This window comes from Pavona decussata, unplaced genomic scaffold (genome assembly GCF_977016875.1).
Source record: "Pavona decussata unplaced genomic scaffold, jaPavDecu1.1 SCAFFOLD_232, whole genome shotgun sequence".
In the NCBI taxonomy this organism is placed as follows: Eukaryota; Metazoa; Cnidaria; class Anthozoa; order Scleractinia; family Agariciidae; genus Pavona; species Pavona decussata.
The window spans coordinates 949,013-967,579 of record NW_028145637.1 but is presented as its reverse complement, the minus strand read 5'-3'; the positions used below and the strand labels follow the sequence as shown (position 1 = coordinate 967,579).

At 36.8% G+C, this 18,567-nt stretch overlaps 1 protein-coding gene and 2 long non-coding RNA genes across 4 annotated transcripts; 1 reads left to right on the top strand and 2 right to left on the bottom strand.

The window, feature by feature from the left end:
* Positions 1-123: 123 nt before the first annotated feature.
* LOC146458645 (uncharacterized) lies at positions 124-17,071 on the bottom strand. Its single transcript, XR_014858171.1, has 2 exons — positions 16,068-17,071; positions 124-1,805 (listed from the first exon to the last, which is right to left on the bottom strand). It is a non-coding gene; the product is annotated as an uncharacterized LOC146458645 (long non-coding RNA).
* Positions 1,795-18,563, top strand: LOC146458644 (uncharacterized). Its single transcript, XR_014858170.1, has 2 exons — positions 1,795-2,900; positions 17,078-18,563. It is a non-coding gene; the product is annotated as an uncharacterized LOC146458644 (long non-coding RNA).
* LOC146458646 (uncharacterized) lies at positions 2,889-11,011 on the bottom strand. Of its 2 annotated transcripts, none has more exons than XM_085090528.1 (4): positions 10,466-11,011; positions 6,572-6,634; positions 5,240-5,566; positions 2,889-4,815 (listed from the first exon to the last, which is right to left on the bottom strand). In XM_085090528.1, exons 1-4 carry the CDS (start codon positions 10,613-10,615, stop codon positions 4,717-4,719), a joined length of 639 nt encoding a protein of 212 aa, XP_084946654.1. In that variant the 5' UTR covers positions 10,616-11,011; the 3' UTR covers positions 2,889-4,716. The 2 variants fall into 2 exon arrangements, with proteins under 2 accessions (XP_084946654.1, XP_084946653.1); XM_085090527.1 differs by lacking the exon at positions 10,466-11,011 and adding an exon at positions 8,656-8,852.
* Positions 18,564-18,567: the final 4 nt, after the last annotated feature.

Sequence of the window (18,567 nt, the reverse complement as noted above, 5' to 3'; positions counted from 1 at the left end):
TTGCTTGGAAATCTTGTTGACGTTGTGAATGAAAGGGTAAGTTATACACCGTGCACGCGCGCTTTAACAACTACTAGGTTAATTGTCGGATTTCAGTACATGTCTCACTGGAAGTTACCTATGTTTATCGCGGTTGAATGAAATTAGTAGCAGTTGTGTAAAGATTGAGCCAGTCTCCGGGTCATCTTGGAGCAACTTAAAGTTTTTGATATGATGCTATTACTCCATGGTTGTGTTGATGAAAGGTAATTGTGAACGGAATTCTCTCATTCGTTTGCTTTTTCTTTCGGTGACATTTGCAGTGTTGACTGTTGGTCAATCTGTTTAGCGCGGTGACGGTCCCAATTAACAATTAACAAACTTAACAACCTGAGACAAGCAATTTCTTCCGCTTATAATTGCCTCACCGAGGACATTTTCAGTTACTTAGGCCTAACACCCATCGTTAAATCCTTACCGTCTTACATTTTACACGCTCACCACACGCTTGGAATTTTCCGTGACAATATGATTTTCCGGTGAAAACATATTCGTCTTTACAATTTACATCACCTCGTGATATACTGTCATTCCCAAAGATGAAGGACTTGAAGCACTTGGAGTTAGCCAGTGATCATTATAAAAAGATATCATTAAGTTGAAGAACTAGCTAATGTTGTTCCCATTAGCACGGAAGTCATGACTCTCTGAGACTTGACTCATTCCCTTTTCACGTAAATCCTGTCGCTGACTCCTCGCCGAGAAAATGGTAGATATAGTGTAATCTCCTCTGCTCTGACATTTGACGAGGTCACAGCAGAAAGTTAACAAACTACACAAAAAAGGTAAAAGAAATAGATTAAGCCTAAATTTAAGCCTAATTATTATGTCCTGACTGAGGGAAAGCGTGCGTGCATCCAACCTGGTTGGACGTACATTTTGAGGCGGAGCAAAAATCTTCCCTTCAAAATGGCGTCGGTGATACTTTTTGCATTTACATTTACATTCAATTTCATCGGTCAGGTCGTTAGACATCACACCAACATACTTTGTACTATTTTCGTCCTTTACTGTTATGTATCTGTAGTTTTCTGTAGTTTTCGAAGCTGACGACAAGAAAAGACCGTAAAAATAAACGTTATGCTCGCGGATCTCTCGAAGACGAAGACGTCTTGAACAAAGCGAAGTGAGTCGACGTGGTGGCTAACAATGAAATAAAATAAATAAATAAATAAATAAATAAATAAATAAATAAATAAATAAATAAACAACCGCCAATGGACCTTCCGAGCTGAGAGAGCCTTGTCTTCCTGAGTAAAAGGACATGTTTGCGGATATAAAAGGAAAAGTAACTTGAATACAGTCGAGAATCAAGAACTTATGTTATAAAAAAAATTGCCCAACTTTAATAAGGTGGCCTTTCAATCGCAGAAACGGGATTTGGAAAAGAATCTACACTTGAAGCTTCAATGACGGCAAATATAGCGCTCAAAAAAAGAACTCAATGTCACAAACCGCTTAAGCGATGAATTGGGTGACTCAGAGCAATGTACGAGGAAAAAAGTGCTCGAAATTCATGGAGGTCCAGAGAATTCTTATACCAGCACCAAAGAAGTAGTTTTAAAGCTAGGAGAAGCTTTAAATGAGCCAACTTGATTGGAAGACATCGAGATCGGGTTAAGTTGAAGAATTCGAAAGTATCCGATCTTTTACCAACAACGGAGAGAATCGTCTTTTTCTAAACGAAAACCTTAGAGCATATTGTCGAAATATTTTGAAGAAAACTAATGATACGAGAAAGGAAAGACTACTACTGAGTGTGAGGACTATGGACGTGACGGTATTTTCGAAAACGTCACGATTTGAAACACCAGTAAGAATTTACTTTGTAGAGGACTTTTCAGATTTATGGAGGGGAGATCTTGTTACAAGGACACAGCACAAACAAGTCCGTTCAAGATAACGTTCATCTTGAGAGCTCAAAGCTTAACTTTGTGAGATTACTAAATAATTTTAAGATTTACTAAAAAAAAAAACTTTCAAGCTTCTTTTAAAGTGAAGTGTGTATACACTGGTCGGCGCTGAGTGTCTTTGTGAAAACCAATCTTCCTGGAAATCGTAAATAATTAAGCAAACTCCAGACTCGAAAATCACCTTCGAGCTCTGGAAGTAAAAAAATTGACGAACTTTCCTTGAAGTATCGAAATTTCTTCGGGCCCGCAACCAACTTTTCCAAAACTGTGTTGGGTTGAGACGGTTGATCCCTTAAGAGAATTATAGAGAACACGAACTAAATGATCAGTTGCCATATTAGTTTTTAGTAATTTATTTATTTTTATTCAGCATTTTTATCACTTAATAAGAACTATTGAATACAAATAACTTAACAGTAGGAGACAGCTGAGAAGTATCTCAGCTAACTTCGTCAAAGTATTTTTTGAAGAGACCCAAACTGCGAGCAAAAGTAAGACTTCAAAGGCAGCCGTTTGTCAATGCAAGGCTATCAAGTCTAGTGATTTGCTGTAAATCTTTCACTTTAATGTAGGCAAATTTTTTACAAGGGAGCTTTCCTTCTACGGCCTTTATTTTTTTTGTTGTCCATGACTTCGCCGTTCGTCTACCCTAAAATTGCAAATTCCTCTAGACCAATCAACATACGAATTATAATCTGACCATTGTATCACATTGGATGGTACAAAGATGCCTCAGTGCTTATCTATAAGAACGACTAAGCGTGTCTTTATTGCGGTTTTAGATGTATTTCTTTCTGATATGGCAATATTGGCGGTACATCCAGTATTTTTTTCATATGGTAATTATAGTCTTTATGCATTGTTAACATTTATCAAAAGGAAAGCAGTTTGGTTTTTGAGATTGATTTTCAGTTTCAGTTGGTTAAATCAGGCTAGTTTTCTTCTTTTGTGGGGTGGGGTGGGGGGGGGATGAGAGGTGCATCCTTCTTTTCCCATTTTTGACTTTCTATGAATGTGGAACCTTTCTTTACGGTATATTTGTGCCTGTTGCTATGAGTTGTAAAATTATCGCTTATATCTGAAAGTGTCTTATTGCAGTCGTCATTCAGTGCACTGGTTTAAGGTGACTGGCACCGGTTTCCATTGTTTCCAAACATTTTTACTTTGAAGGATAAATGTAAGTATAAAAGCGCTCGGATTTCCTTTCTTCAAGTAAGCCTGTGCCACTCACTGAAAAGTAAATTATTTTCTAACATTTTTATACCACGTTAAAGGGTATCTCAAAAATCCCGTAACATAGGCGAACAAGTTATGGTTGTTTTCTTCGACGTAATAGGCTGCCATAACAATACTATCACCTGTCATAAACACCCCTAATTTTACCTTTTTAGGTCTCCATTCACAACCTGTTGGTACATTTAAATAATTATAGTTACCATCCTAAAATAAAATCAGAAATCGTAGAGAAATCAAGAACCATTTCTTAAACCTTTCCGTAATTACAGGAGGGATCTGGTAGGGAGGTGATCTGTTATGAAGAGCACGGCTCCTACATTCAGGGAGAAGGTAACGAAGTGGATTCAAAGGAGTGTCTGTAATACTGTTACATTACTTTACATCACTTTCATTAATAATCAGCTGGGTTGGTGAAGCATGCTGAATGTATCCATATCTGAAGGCTCTTTACTGGTCTTTCGATTTGGCTTAATTCTTGTTATATGAAGCTATACCCCACGTTATCATACAATATGTGAAGAGTGACAAAATCAGGATATTTAATAAATAATGGAAGGGTCTTCTGACGATGTTCTTACTCGCCTTACAGGAAATCTCTCCTTCAAATATTGGTGCATAAAAATACTATACCATTAAAACCTGTTAGTGGCCATGTTGACATCACCTTCCAAGAGGGCAGGTGCGGTGATCACGCGCGGTTACAATTCTCACAGGGGAAATCAGTTTCTTGGACAATGACCCTATTTTAACAGACTCATACAACAGTACACACTACCAAAAACTTTCTAACTGTTAGCTCCGACCCACTTCCCTATATATGTGTTAACCGTACAAAAGGTGTACCCAAACATACCAATTACAGTTCCAAAATAAAAAAATGGGGATCATTGAGCTCGTTTTTGAGTTACAACCCCTTAAAATTAAAATTAGGGGTGTTTTAACAGGTTATATTGTTGTTATGATAACCTATCAACCATAACTTCTTCACTCATGTTTGGGTATTTGGTAGATACTACTATTGATGCATCAACTGATAAAGAGTGGTGATCCGTCAAAGTTTAAGTGCTGGAAAATGATGGAAACATGTTTCAGCCACCTTAAATATTAACCGGGCAATAAGTGCAAAGATTATTGTCAACCATTAACAAAGGTATAAAGTACAATTACCAAACTTATATTATGAAAGTGTAACCGTCAAAAGACAACAAATGCATTGCATTTTTTTAACGTAATATTTCAGTGTTTGAAATAAATGGGTTTACATGTGTGCAGCACACAATAAATTGCTAAAATTCTTATTTTCCTCGTCACCCGTTAAATTCATTTCTACATGCGGAAAGATTTATATCCACATTCGTCTTTTTTTAGGAATAAAACGGTTGCCACTTTTAAAACAAGATCGAAAGAAAAAAATACCAACAACTTCAAATAAACTAAAACAACACATAAAACTCCCTCGCTATCGACAAGATTATCTATCATAAGCTACTTTGTACATGGGCTGCATAATGTGACCTCAGCGATATGTTTACAAACGCATCAAGACACGCTGATTGGCAGCTGTCCCGTTGTGCATTTGTGGTACACCTGTATCTCTGTATATGGTTTGTCCACCATCCTGGCTTGCCTGTGGTAGAGTAAAAGAAAATAGGTTGGCTTAATAGTTATCAAACTTAAAAAAAAAGTTTTAATGAGGTAACTTCTATTGAACACTATCAATCAGAAATGTTTCGTGCATAAATGGTACATGCATAAACTACTCTGAACCTATCCGACTGCAGATTCCTGAGAACTGTAGAGTTCCTGTTTTACATGAAATGAAACTACAGAGTATATTTGGTGTAATACTATTTGAAGACTGAACTGTGAGTCAAACGAGATATTAAATACCCAGCTGGATAACGCGGACTAGGTAAAACAATTCTGAGGCAATACGTACTTAAATAGGTTCAATTAAGTAATCCAATCATGCTTTACAATGGCTCTTAATTGTGGCATTTTATATAATTTTTTTCTTGACCTACAATTTATTTGTTTTCTCAAATTAATACCTGGTTATACATGTAGTACATAGGAGACGGCTGGAGGGTTTGAGGGGTCTGGTGAGTTGCACTACTGATTTTGGCGATAGCAGCAGCGAGGATGATTTCAATGATTGAGAAGATGATAACCAATATGAACACAGCCAGGGCGTTCTTTTCCTCGTCAGTGTATTCCAGTTTTGTGTCTTTCTTCACGAAGTAACTAGGATATTCGATTGACTTCTCAGCTACGTGTTTGTAGAGCAATACCAATCCACAGCCCCAGCGAAGATAAATGTATGCTGTCATTGCTGAGAACAGGATGCACACCACGCTGACTGACCAAGTAGCGGTTACCTGAAGCAAAAACAATAAAAGGGAGTTTAACCTTTCTCTCTCTCTTTAACCCCCCCCCCCCCCCCCCCCGCAAGAAAAAAAAAATATATATATATAATAAATAAAAAAGTAATAATAATAATAATAATAATAATAATAATAACAATAGTAAAATAAACAAACAAATAAATAAATGAATAATAAGAAGAAAGTTGCTGAATATAGTGCTTCGCGAACATAGGATACCGTGGTTCAAAATGACTGCTTTATTTACTCAGGGTGACAAGTATGACCAAGCGCTGTTTCTCTCTAATTTTGTCACAAAACCTGTAATGTTGCTGATTGTAAAATCACCTGTAGAGGAGCAAATCGATTTGCAGTCAATAATTTGCCGATTGTAAAACATTGCGTCACCCGTAGTCGTACGTTTAAGCAGATCGAAAACGTATTTGGTATTAGAACTAGAATACACGTTAACCTTGTAATCAATGCACGAAAAAATGGCGGCGCCCGTATCTGTCTTCTTATCTTCAGGGCCCAGTTGTTCAAGGCCCGATTAACCTAACCCTGCGTTAACTTGAACATTGATCCGAGTTTAATTACTAATGAATACAGTTTTGCGAAAAGATTTTTGTTCCTCAGTTTTGACGTAGACATTTCTTTACCATAAGCTTACGATTAGCTTTCAAGAATCTTCTGAGTGAGTGTGCTGTAAGCCTCAGTTAACTTTTAATCTTGGATTAGCGTTATCGGCTTTCGAACGACCAAGCCATGAGCCATGGCTACCCAAGGAAATACAATGGTAATAGGCTGTGGGCATGCGCGTAGTACATGTACGGTAGTGTTGCAGTATCTTGACACTTAACATCACCTATACTATTAATCTTAACACATGATACGGTTTAGCACAAGTGCACCATGCTGTTGTTATTTTTATTCGTCCCACAGTGACTGCAAAAGCACAAAAGCAGAATAGAAACTCATAACAGAAAGAAGTCTTATGTATTCGACCTGAAAAGGTCTTACCAGAAGTGAGGAGGGTGTGCGACGACATGCCAAGACAACTCCCATTACACCGATGGGCAATGACTGGTAAACAAAACAAAATAAAAAACAATCAACAAACACAAATAAGATAATTAATTAACAAAATAAGTACACTCAGATTAATATATGTTTATTTTTTTACGTCTGAAGAACATTTTATTCCAAAAAAAATCAAGGAAAGCACTGGACAGGTCCCCCATGGATGAAACGGGCAGCATGAGTGAAAAAGTCTCAGTCCAAATTGGTTCCTTAGTCAAAACTAAAAATAGCTGGCTCTGTACCCAAATGCATCAGGAACTTATTGGAATTTAGAAATGTCGGCTTTTGATCCTTATTTCATACTCGTCTGCTATCAGTAAAAACCGTACATTCACGTATTTTATAAACAATATTTGAGTATCTGAAGAAGTTAATGGCACTTTATAATGCAGGTTGGTATGTTTTGGTTACTTCTAAACAAAGTCGCCTTCAGCAAGAAAACTCAGGCAAAGTGAAAAAATTTAGTTTCAGTAACGCGTTCACCAGAGGCACCCGTGCAGAACATTCAAGCCAAATAATGAAAATGTTGTCTTCTGTGTTCCCAGATCGCTTTGCAGCTCTTAAAGTGGAACTATCATGGGGGTTTTGGTATCTTTTGTTAAAAATGATAAAATAAGAACTTTTAGTCAGCTGCCAATAATTCTAAAATGATGAGAGGAAAGAAATCAACACAATTCTTGAAAACAACAACTCGTTATCTGTACTAACGCATTTTGGAAACAAAATCGAGAACTTGAAAAACATTAGCATAACATTTTTTAAGTTTCTATCCATACCGCCTACTCTGTATTTCGCCAGAGGCACTATTCGACAGTTTTACTGCACTGGGGAGGTAATTCATAACAAACTTGACAATTATTTTTTTGTTTCTTCTAACAGACAAGCATTTTTGGGTTTGAAATGACAGGACTAAATTTGCGTGACTACTTCCCCTTCAACGTTGTCACATGTCAGCTAAAACAGATTGATATGTTTTAATGTTTTAGCAAAAAACGTCAGAAAAAATTGCAGAAAGTTTAAAACTAAAAAGAATTTTATCTCCCGAATTACTATTCCGAAAATGCTAGATGACTTTCCAGTTTTCGCCTTTTTCCCTTTGAAACCGGAAAGAATGTTGCGAATGTCACGATTCCAGTCTATTTATTCTTCGGAAACTGAAACGGCTTTATTTCACAATTCTTGACACCCTCGCTTGTATGCATGATACTCAATTTTCTGATAAAAGCACTTCTAGACTTAACCAAGTTCAGTTTGAATGCCTTGCAAACTTTCACTGGCGAAACTCAACTTTGCTTAGATATAAAAATTATTTGCTAACTATCTGTCAGTCAAAGCTATTTGAACTGTGAGAGTCGATTCCTTAGCTCCAAAAGATTATTTCTAATCACGAAAACCTAATTAAAACACCAACAAAAGTCACCCAATGCTAACGAAACGTTCGCAAGAAGAAAGTAGTTTTCCAGTGTTTCAAAAGTTTAGACTCACATTTTACCCTAACCGTTGTAAACTGCAGACTTTCTCATTTTCTTTATGACTTAATCGAATTTCTTGGGCGATTAAATTAAGGGCATCTGAACAGATATCCACTGAAATGAAACGTTGGATGCCACTGACTATATCAACTGCAAGAGAAACTTTTAATAGCTAGGCAAGTTTAGACATACAAATATTTTGTTCGTGACTTGATGTTAATTGTATCTACTTTGCTTCGTTCAATATTCAAGTATAAATGTAAACACAAAAATGTTTCTTGTGAAGGCGAGTCTAGCATCTTTGGAGATAATAATTTCACGCAAATCTTAATCTGGATGTTAAATGATATTTCATTTTGCTCTCTACTACTTAGGCCACCTTATAAGTTTGTTTTACATCGCATTTCCCTCATCAGGGAAAAATACTTACGATAGAAAGCGATGTTTTATTTCTCGAATACTGTAATTTGCGTCATCTTTCTCATTAAAATGCACACGTCGTTTATAGTTCATGCCATGTATGCGGAAAACGTTCATGCATATCAATCTCACCTTACCATCTCTCGAAATAGAAGGAATTCGTATATATGGTAAATTCACCTCTATCGCTAATGTACCTAGTTCATACGAGACTACCATTCTAGCAAATAAAAATTTCAAATCATGAATAGGTGTCAACTTAAAGGTACTTCCGCAAAGCACATCTTTCATGTAAAGCGTGATACATGGCATGATATCTAAACGAGCCTACCATCCGGAAAAAATTACATGCATATCAATCAGACCTTAAGAGTGCCTGACTGTAACTTTCGAGAATCGCTGGCCAAGCTTGAAAAATCGAAACTCCTGATAATTTGCCTGAAGTTTACTTTTGGGGAACTATCTTCGAAAATATTATTTGAATGTTCTGGAAATTTTTAGTTTTCGAGAATTTTGGAGAAAACGAAATAACGGGTTTTGCCTCATTAATTATGCAAAAATCTCACTCAAAATTAGCCAAGTGTAATACGCTTGTGTTGAAACAGTACGCAACGCTAGAAAGCGAGGTCGGTTTCGAATAAGAGCATAACTCACCTACTTTCTATCAATAGGACCTATGTAAACTTTTGTAGAACTTTGGCGGGTTTTATGGCTCTTTGAAAAATTGACATTTTGAGGACTTCGCGATGAGGCGAAAATTGAGTAAGTTTGAAGGTTTAAAATGCATCTTGGTATGTCAGGTATCGACTCGAGAGGAACATTGTGATAAAGCTTGGGTCTTCGTCTTTAATAATACGAAATAAAAAATCTGGGCAATCAATGCACGCGCTGACGAAAACCAAAGTTAGCGAGGCTTCGTTAACAAATTTGCATAATTCGCAACTGTTGAGAAAATGCTATGTTGTGGCGACTCGGTGAAAACATTGACCCAGGCTATCTTCAAATGGTTATTTTACCCCACATTGCATTTGCCTGTTTCTCTTTCTTGTTTAATAACGTTGTATAAAAGGTCTGGAAAAAAAATGCGTGATCGGAAAAGAATATATTCGTCAAATTCTGGTGGGAAATGTGCATAATGCAAATCTTTCAATAAATCTTTCTGCAAAGGAATCTGATTGGGAAGGTTTCGTTAAGAGACCATTTGACCGAAATACCCCACATATAAGGAGTCAAAACAAAGTTTAATAATTCGATTTTAACCAATTATTGTCGAATCTTAACCTTTAAATTAATAGTGCCAAACTGATACTCGCTATTGCGTTACCTGCGTCACGTCAGTAGCTGTCGATAAGTCTTAGAATATAATGCCCACACACCAACTTGTGCTGCGAAATTGCCAATTACAACAACTAGAAAAAAGACCTTTATTTACTGGCATATGAGTGGTTTTGATAAAAATAAAACGTTCACATGACACTTGAATCACGTTTAAAAGATACATGCTTGTCAAATAAGATGCGAAAGTTGGACACAGGGTCGGTCAAAGTGAATATTTTTAATTAAATCAAGTTTGTTTACTGGAATGCATGCTTTTTCAAATAGCTAGTCCAACCTTCTTCAGTGGCCTTCCAAATAATGATCACCCAGAATTGGGTCAGTCAAAAAAACTCTCTGTTCGTGTTGTTTGATACTGTACCTTCGCAAGTGACTGAAAAACAATGTCAGCTGGCACGCCATATTTTAACGTAATTACTGGTATGAAATATCACACATGCACGGATACGCGCTTCAAAAAACCTGTGTGCCAATTTCCGTTTAACAAAATAATAACCTACCTACAGTCCACATTGGCTGTAGGGCATGCATTTATCTTTGTCGAATGTCAACAACAGAAACACGGGTATCTCAGTGACACTGTATACAGGCAATGTCTACTGCATACATCACAGGTAGCCGAAGCTGTAAACAACAGACTCACATATCCATATCGAATTTTAAATCCGTCTACCATACCAAGGGTAAAAAATATGATGGAGAGCACGATCTGAGCAATGGAGAGGATCATCATACTTCGTTTGTTATAAACTTCCATGTCACCTCGGATTGTGTGAAGCTCCAAAGGAACTTTTGAAGCTATCTCTTTCGAACCAGTGTTCGATGATGTTGACGTGATCCCAAGCTATCTATTGACTGAATGTATTGGAAATGAGGGATAATGGGTAATAAGGGTGGCTAACCAGATGAGTCAACAATATGCCAGCGGTGTCTTACAAAATTATTAAAATGATCCCTCGATCTCCGCTCACGTGTTTGAGCGCATTGCAGTTAGATTAAGTGACAAAACGGTCAATTTTCGACATTTCCAGTTTTTCTCACTAGAAAAGACTGTTTAAAAGTATGCAATAGACTCAGTAGTATTGCATTGAACTAGGCGGCTTATGGAACGACTAGCTGCCGCTAGTTTCGGTCGATATTATTTTGTTTCAACGCGTCACGAAATCCTATCTAACATTGACCGAAACCTATAACCGGAACCTGTCACAGCTCCAAACAAAAAACACCTAAATAAAATAACTCACGCAAGAGTGCAAATCTCATGCTAGGTTTATTGCTGTCCTTAGAGTCTCAAACAGTTGTTTTCTAGCTTTTCGACTTTAAGCTTATAAAGTTCAAGAAGTAAATAATTAAACTTCTACTTCCACGATCACGTGTCAGCATTTGGCGCCAAATCTAAATTTTCCCAACACAGAACACTTTGTGATTGACAATGGCGGGAGCAGAATCGAGCGATACACCATGGGCAACTGTTTTCAGTCGCAAATGATCCTTCATTACAAAAGGAAATATACTACTACTACTACTACTACTACTACTACTACTACTACTACTACTACTACTACTACTACTACTACTACTACTACTACTACTACTACTGCTACTGCTACTGCTACTGCTACTGCTACTGCTACTGCTACTGCTACTGCTACTGCTACTGCTACTGCTACTGCTACTGCTACTGCTACTACTACTACTACTACTACTACTACTACTACTACTACTACTACAACTACCAAAGTAATATCATTAACTAACGTTACATGCAAAATGTACAACAATAGTAACTCTTTTAGCTCCCTGGACTGCACCCAGCCACACCCCTTCCATACAGTCCCTTGTTCAGCATCAATCCATTGATATTCCCATTGTGTTTAATTCAACCATGTGAGAATTGGTAAAATATTCATTTATTTTGTATTCTGGTTAATTTATATGGAAAAATTACCGCAGCTTAGCAAATGTTCTTAGCTCTTCTGGAACATAATGGCAATCGGTTTTAATTAAACTACTTACATGGGGTAAGCTTAGCTCATTTTGCCTGGTCTTCTATCCAGGGAGTACTCCTGCGGACTGCTGTCCAGTTTTCCAAATCATGACCCTAGTTGAAACTTGCTTTGTTGTTGCAATTTGTTCGGGGGCGTGTGCGACATTTTCCACGAGGACCACAAGTTGTTCGGCTCTTTGCCGTTTAACTTTTCGTTTAATAGTCTTTAATGGACTGATAAATACTGCAGATCTCCCCTTGATACCTTCTACATCATCTTCTCAAAGTTTTTACAAAATTATGCTTTTAACTGCATGGTTGTGTAAATGAGGGGTAATTGTGAACGGGATTCTCTCATTAGTTTCCTTTTTCTTTCTGTGACATTTGCAGTGTTGATTGTTGGTCAATTTGTTCAGCGCGGTATCGGTCCCAGTTGACAATTAACAAACTTACCAATACGGGATAAACAATTGTTTCCGCTTGTAATTGACCCACCGAGGACATTTTCAGTTACTTTGACCTAACACCCATCATTAAATCCTTACCGTCTTACATTTTAAGATTCTCATCACACGCTTGGAATTTTCCGTGACAATATAATTTTCCGGTGAAAACATATTCGTCTTTACAATTTACATCACCTCGTTATATACTGTCATTCCCAAAGACGAACCACTTCAAGCACTATTGTCTTTTCAATCAACTTACCGTTAAAGAACCCAGCACTGAAACTGACTCCTTTGACTAGGCGAACTAGTTTGGACACTTAAGAGCGGCTTTCCACAAATATCGACCGAAATCAACTTTTGGTGGCACAAGTCAAAAATCGATTTCGCTCATATTTTGCTCATAGGTAAGCCCTAGTAAGAAACAAAACGGGCTGTAGTTAGTTTTTCCAAATACGGCTTCCTTACACGTAAACATGCGAAAAACGATTTTCAGTTCAGTTGAGTTCAAAATCCGCTTCCGATCCGACCGGACAGAATTGGCCGGCCGCGTTTAAATACACAGCTTGTTACGGATCTTGAAATAACATCTATTGCTTTCCTAGGTCTTTTCTTTCTATTTCACAGAAAAAATTCAAAACTTAGGTTACTTTTATGCCCGAAACAGATCTAGAACAACAGACTATAAATGCAAATTTTTAACCACCAAATTTTCGTAGTTAACCCTTTGCATCGATCCCAACAACGCGTATATGCGTCGAAAACACCGTTCTTGCTTGTATGAATTGCTTCTTGTTTAACTTAAGTTACAACTTCATGATAATGTGTATATGGCACCAGCTGATGTATGTCGTCGTTACAGGGATAGATTTTGCAGGACCGGTACGTGACAAGATTTTAAAAGAAGTCTGTCACTGCCAAGGCATACATTGCATCGTTCCCCTGTGCAATTACGCGAGCAGTACACGTAACGCTGTGCGTGATCTCAAGAAGAGGTCTTGCTAGATTGTAAAACGACCATGAATAACAGGCCACGGCCCTGATCTACCAAGGGGAGAAGTATGAGATTACATTGCAAATCGAGAGTTGTTAATTAGCTCGTCGTTTAGTAGTTTCTTTTTTTTAATTTTGTGAAATCACCAATGACGGAACGTACCTACTTTTTGAATTAAATACAACGAAGAAGATTAGGAGTTATAGTTAAAAGAACTGATATGCAAAATTGTAACAGGCCGAGTTGAACAAAATTCTTACGGAATCGTACTCCAGGAATACGAAAGGCAACACAAAAGGGGCCCGCAGGTGTTTGAAGTTTGAAGTTTGAAGTTTGAAGTTCTAACCCAAAAATAAAACATAAATACATTATAGGCAACACACAATATTCCTACTAAACTATTTACAATATTAAATGTGTTAAACGCTAGGAAGCCTATATAGAAGCCGGGGGCTTATTAACTATAGGCTTCCTAGAACTATAGGATAAACCATGGAAGTTAAGGGTACTAAATGAAAATTCCAAATAATTTTTTTAAAAGAAGAAAAAAAGAGAAAAAGAAAAAAAGAAAAGGTAAAGAAAAGCCAGTGTGTGGTGGTAAGTGGTGGATTTCGAGAAATGACTAAATTTTCAGTTTTAAAATGCCCGCATTTAAATAAGCAAAAAATGCTTGATTCTGTAATTGAAAACTAATCACAAAGGATAAAAAGCACTCGGAGTTAGCCAGTGATTATTATAAAAGGATATCATTAAGTTGTAGAACTAGCTAATGTTGTTCCCATTAGCACGGAAGTCGTGACTCAGTCTCTTATAAATAAATAAATAAATAAATAAATAAATAATTAAATAAATAAATAAATAAATACATAAATACATAAATACATAAATACATAAATACATAAATACATAAATACATAAATACAAATATAAACAAATAAATAAATAAATAAATAAATAAATAAAAAACAACCGACAATGCACCTTCCGAGCTGAGAGAGCCTTGTCTTCCTGAGGAAATGGACATGTTTGCGGATATAAAAGGAAAAGTAACTTGAATACAGTCGAGTCGAGGTGGCCTTTCAATCACAGAGACGGGATTTGGAGGAGAATCTACACTTGAAGCTTCGATGGCTGCAAATGTAGCGCTGAAAAAAGAACTCAATATCACACAACGCTTAAGCGAAGAATTGGGTGACTCAGAGCAATGTACGAGGAAAAAAGTGCTTGAAATTCATGGAGTTCGAGAGAAATCTTATACCTGCACCGAAAAAGTAGTTTTAAAGCTAGGAGAAGCTTTAAATGAGCCGATCAGATTGGAAGACATCGAGAGCGGGTTAAGTTGAAAAATTCGAAAGTGTCCGATCTTTTACAAACAACAGAGAGAATCGTCTTTTTCTAAACCAAAATCTTACAGCATATCGTCGGAGTATTGTGAAGAAAACTAATGATATGAGAAAGGAGAGATAAGGAGGAGGGACTGCGACTGACCGCCATGGCGGCAAGACGCGCTTTTTGAGTTCTAGCAATTATGGTGAGCTGAAGCAATTTTATATCCTATTGGCACTGCTCTTTTAAGTTAAGAGTGACCAGAAAGAGTTTTGGAAACTTTGTTAGCAATTTAATTTGTCTTTGACAACCAATATGTCGCCGAAAAGCTCCAAAGAAAAAAAGAGAGCACGGAATACGTATCTATTCTTGAATTCGTTTTATTAGTCATTTTGTAAAATTTATTTCAAACATGGCACCATAGATTTGTATTAAAATTTGTCATTCTGCATCCCAATACAATCAAGCCAACTCGCCATGATTTGTTTTCATTCACACCGATTGTATCTCACACAGCAAGTTCCGAGTCCCTAGGGCCGCAATTGAAGGTAATAATCTAGCGACCTTTTATCACCATAATTAGTGTGTATTGTAAGTAAAGTGCTCGTTCTTTATGTGGCTTTACGATTTATTCACCTTTCCTGTTACTGTGTATATTGTTTACTTCAATTTTTATTATTTTGGTCATGTTCATAAAATTGTTTTCTCCCATTATGGTCGATTGACACTCCTTCTCCCACAATATGGGGCTCAATAATATTGACTTCAAATTATTATCTCTTAATATTCGAGGGATTCGCTCCTTTGAAAAAAGAGAAGGTATGTTTAATTGGCTGCGTAAATCTGGTGCAGATATTTGTTTTCTTCAAGAAACGTACAGCACAAAAGAAGTGGGAATTATATGGAAAAAGCAGTGGAAAGGCGACATGTTTTTTTCACACGGGAGTTCTCATAGCAAGGGCGCGCTCGTTCTGGTAGGGGATAATCTGGACTTTAATCTAAAATCAGTTAAAGTGGATGAGCTTGGCCGCTATACTCTCTTAGAAGCTACAATACAGGACTCCACTTTCTTACTTAATGTCTACGCCCCAAATAAGTGTTCTGAATAATGCAATTTCTTCAAGTCTATCTCCGATGAATTAAAATCTTTTACGAATTCAGAATGCTCTATTGTTTTATAGGAGGAGATTTCAATGTTATTTTTGATCATGATCTAGATGGTAGTGGGGGTATAAAGAAAGTTAAGGATTCAGTCAAGGTGTTATGAAGGTTGTTTGTTAATGTTTCTGTTATAGTTTTATTTAATTTATTTAATTTAATTAACTAGTATTACGTGTTTTTTTTTCCTTTGTAATTGTTAAAATTGTATTCTTGAAAATTTAATAATCAATAAAAATTGGAAAAAAAAAAAAAAAAAAGAAAGGAGAGACTACTACTGAGTGTGTGAGCTATGGACGTGAAGGTATTTGTGAAAACGTCAACATCTGGAACACCAGTAAGAATTTATTTTGTAGAGGACTTTTCAGTTTTATGGAGGGAAGATGTTGTTATAAGGACACAGCCAAACAAGAGCTCAAAGCTTAACTTTGTGAGATTACTAAGTAATTTTAAGATTTACTAAAAAACTTTCAAGCTTCTCTTAAAGTGAAGTATGTATACACTGATCGGCGCTGAGTGGCTTTGGGAAAACCTATCTTTCTGGACATCGTAAATGATCAAGTCAACTCCAGACTCGAAAATCACCTTCGAGCTCTCAAAGTAAAAAAATTGACGAACTTTCCTTAAAGTATTGAAATTTCTTTGGGTCTGCAACCAACTTTTCCAAAACTGTGTTGGGTTGAGACGGTTGTTTCGTATAGAGAATTATAGAGAACACGAACTAAATGATTAGTTGCCATATTAGTTTTAAGTAATTTATTTATTTTTATTCAGCATTTTTATCACTTAATGAGAACTATTGAATACAAATTACTACACAACTATAACTTAGTAGTAGGAGACAGCTGGGAAGTATCAGTCAGCTAACTTCGTCAAAGTATTGTTTGAAGAGGCCCAAACTGCGAGCAAAAGTAAGACTTCATAGGCAGCCGTTTGCCAATGCAAGGCTATCAAGTCTAGTGATTTGCTGTAAATCTTTCACTTTAATGTAAGCAAATGTTTTACAAGGGAGCTTTCCTTCTACGGCCTTTATTTTTTTTTTGTCGTCCATGACTTCGCCGTTCGTCTACACTAAAATCGCAAATTCCTCTAGACCAATCAATATACGAATTCTAATCTGACCATGGTATCATATCGGATGGTACAAAGATGCCTCAGTGCTTATCTATAAGAACGACTAAGCGTGTGTCTTTATTGCGGTTTTAGATGTATTTCTTGTTATGGCAATATTGACGGTTCATCCAGTATTTTTTTTTTCATATTAATTTTATAGTCTTTATGCGTTGTTAACATTTATCAAAAGGAAAGCAGGGGGGGGGGTGGGGTGGGGATGAGAGGTGCATCCTTCTTTACCCCTTTTTGGCTTTCTATGAATGTGGAACCTTTCTTTACGGTATATTTGTGCCTGTTGCTATGAGTTGTAAAATATCGCTTATATCTGAAAGTGTCTTATTGCGGTCGTCATTCAGTGCACTGGCTTAAGGTGACTAGCACCGGTTTCCATTGTTTTCCAACATTTTTACTTTGAAGGATAAATGTAAGTATAAAAGCGCTCGGATTTCCTTTCTTCAAGTAAGCCTGTGTCACTCACTGAAAAGTAAATTATTTTCTACCACTGTTATACCACTGTTATACAACGGTAAAGGGTATCTCAAAAATCCCCTAACATAGGCGAACAAGTTATGGTTGTTTTTTTCGACGTAATAGGCTGCCACAACAATACTATCGCCTGTCATAAACACCCCTAATTTTACCTTTTTAGGTCTCCATTCACACTACCATTAGAACTTACACATGACAAAATAGTTAAAACCTGTTGGTAACTTTAAATAATTATAGTTACCATCCTAAAATAAAATCAAAAATCGTAGAGAAATCAAGTAGCATTTCTTAAACCTTTCCGTAATTACAGGAGGGATCTGGTAGGGAGGTGATCTGTTATGAAGAGCACTGTGACGGCTCCTACATTCAGGGAGAAGGTTACGAAGTGGATTCAAAGGAGTGTCTGTAACACTGTTACATAACTTTACATCACTTTCATTAATAATCTGGTGGGTTGGTGAAGCATGCTGAATGTATCCATATCTGAGTGCTCTTTACTGGTCTTTCGATTTGGCGTAATTCTTGGTGTATGAAGCCATACCCCACGTTTTCATACAATATGTGAAGAGTGATATAATTAGGATATTTAATAAATAATGGAAGGGTCTTCTGACGATGTTCTAACTCGCCTTACAGGAAATCTCTCCTTCAAATATTGGTGCATAAAAATACTATACCATTAAAACCTGTTAGTGGCCATGTGGACATCACCTTCCAAAAGGGCAGGTGCGGTGATCACGCGCGGTTACAATTCTCACAGGGCAAATATGTTTATTGGACAATGATCCTATTTTAACAGGCTCATACAACAGTACACACTACCAAAAACTTTCTAACTGGTAGCTCCGAGCCACTTCCCTATATATGTTTTAACGGTACAAAAGGTGTACCTAAACATACCAATTACAGTTTCAAAATAAAAAAATGGGGATCATTGAGCTCGTTTTTGAGTTACAACCCCTTAAAATTAAAATTAGGGGTGTTTTAACAGGTTATGTTGTTGTTATGATAACCTATCAACCATAACTTCTTCACTCATGTTTGGGTATTTGGTAGATACTACTATTGTTGCATCAACTGATAAAGAGTGGTGATCCGTCAAAGTATAAGTGCTGGAAAATGATGGAAACATGTTCCAGCCACCTTAAATATTAACCGTCGGCCAATAAGTGCAAAGATTATTGTCAGCTATTAAC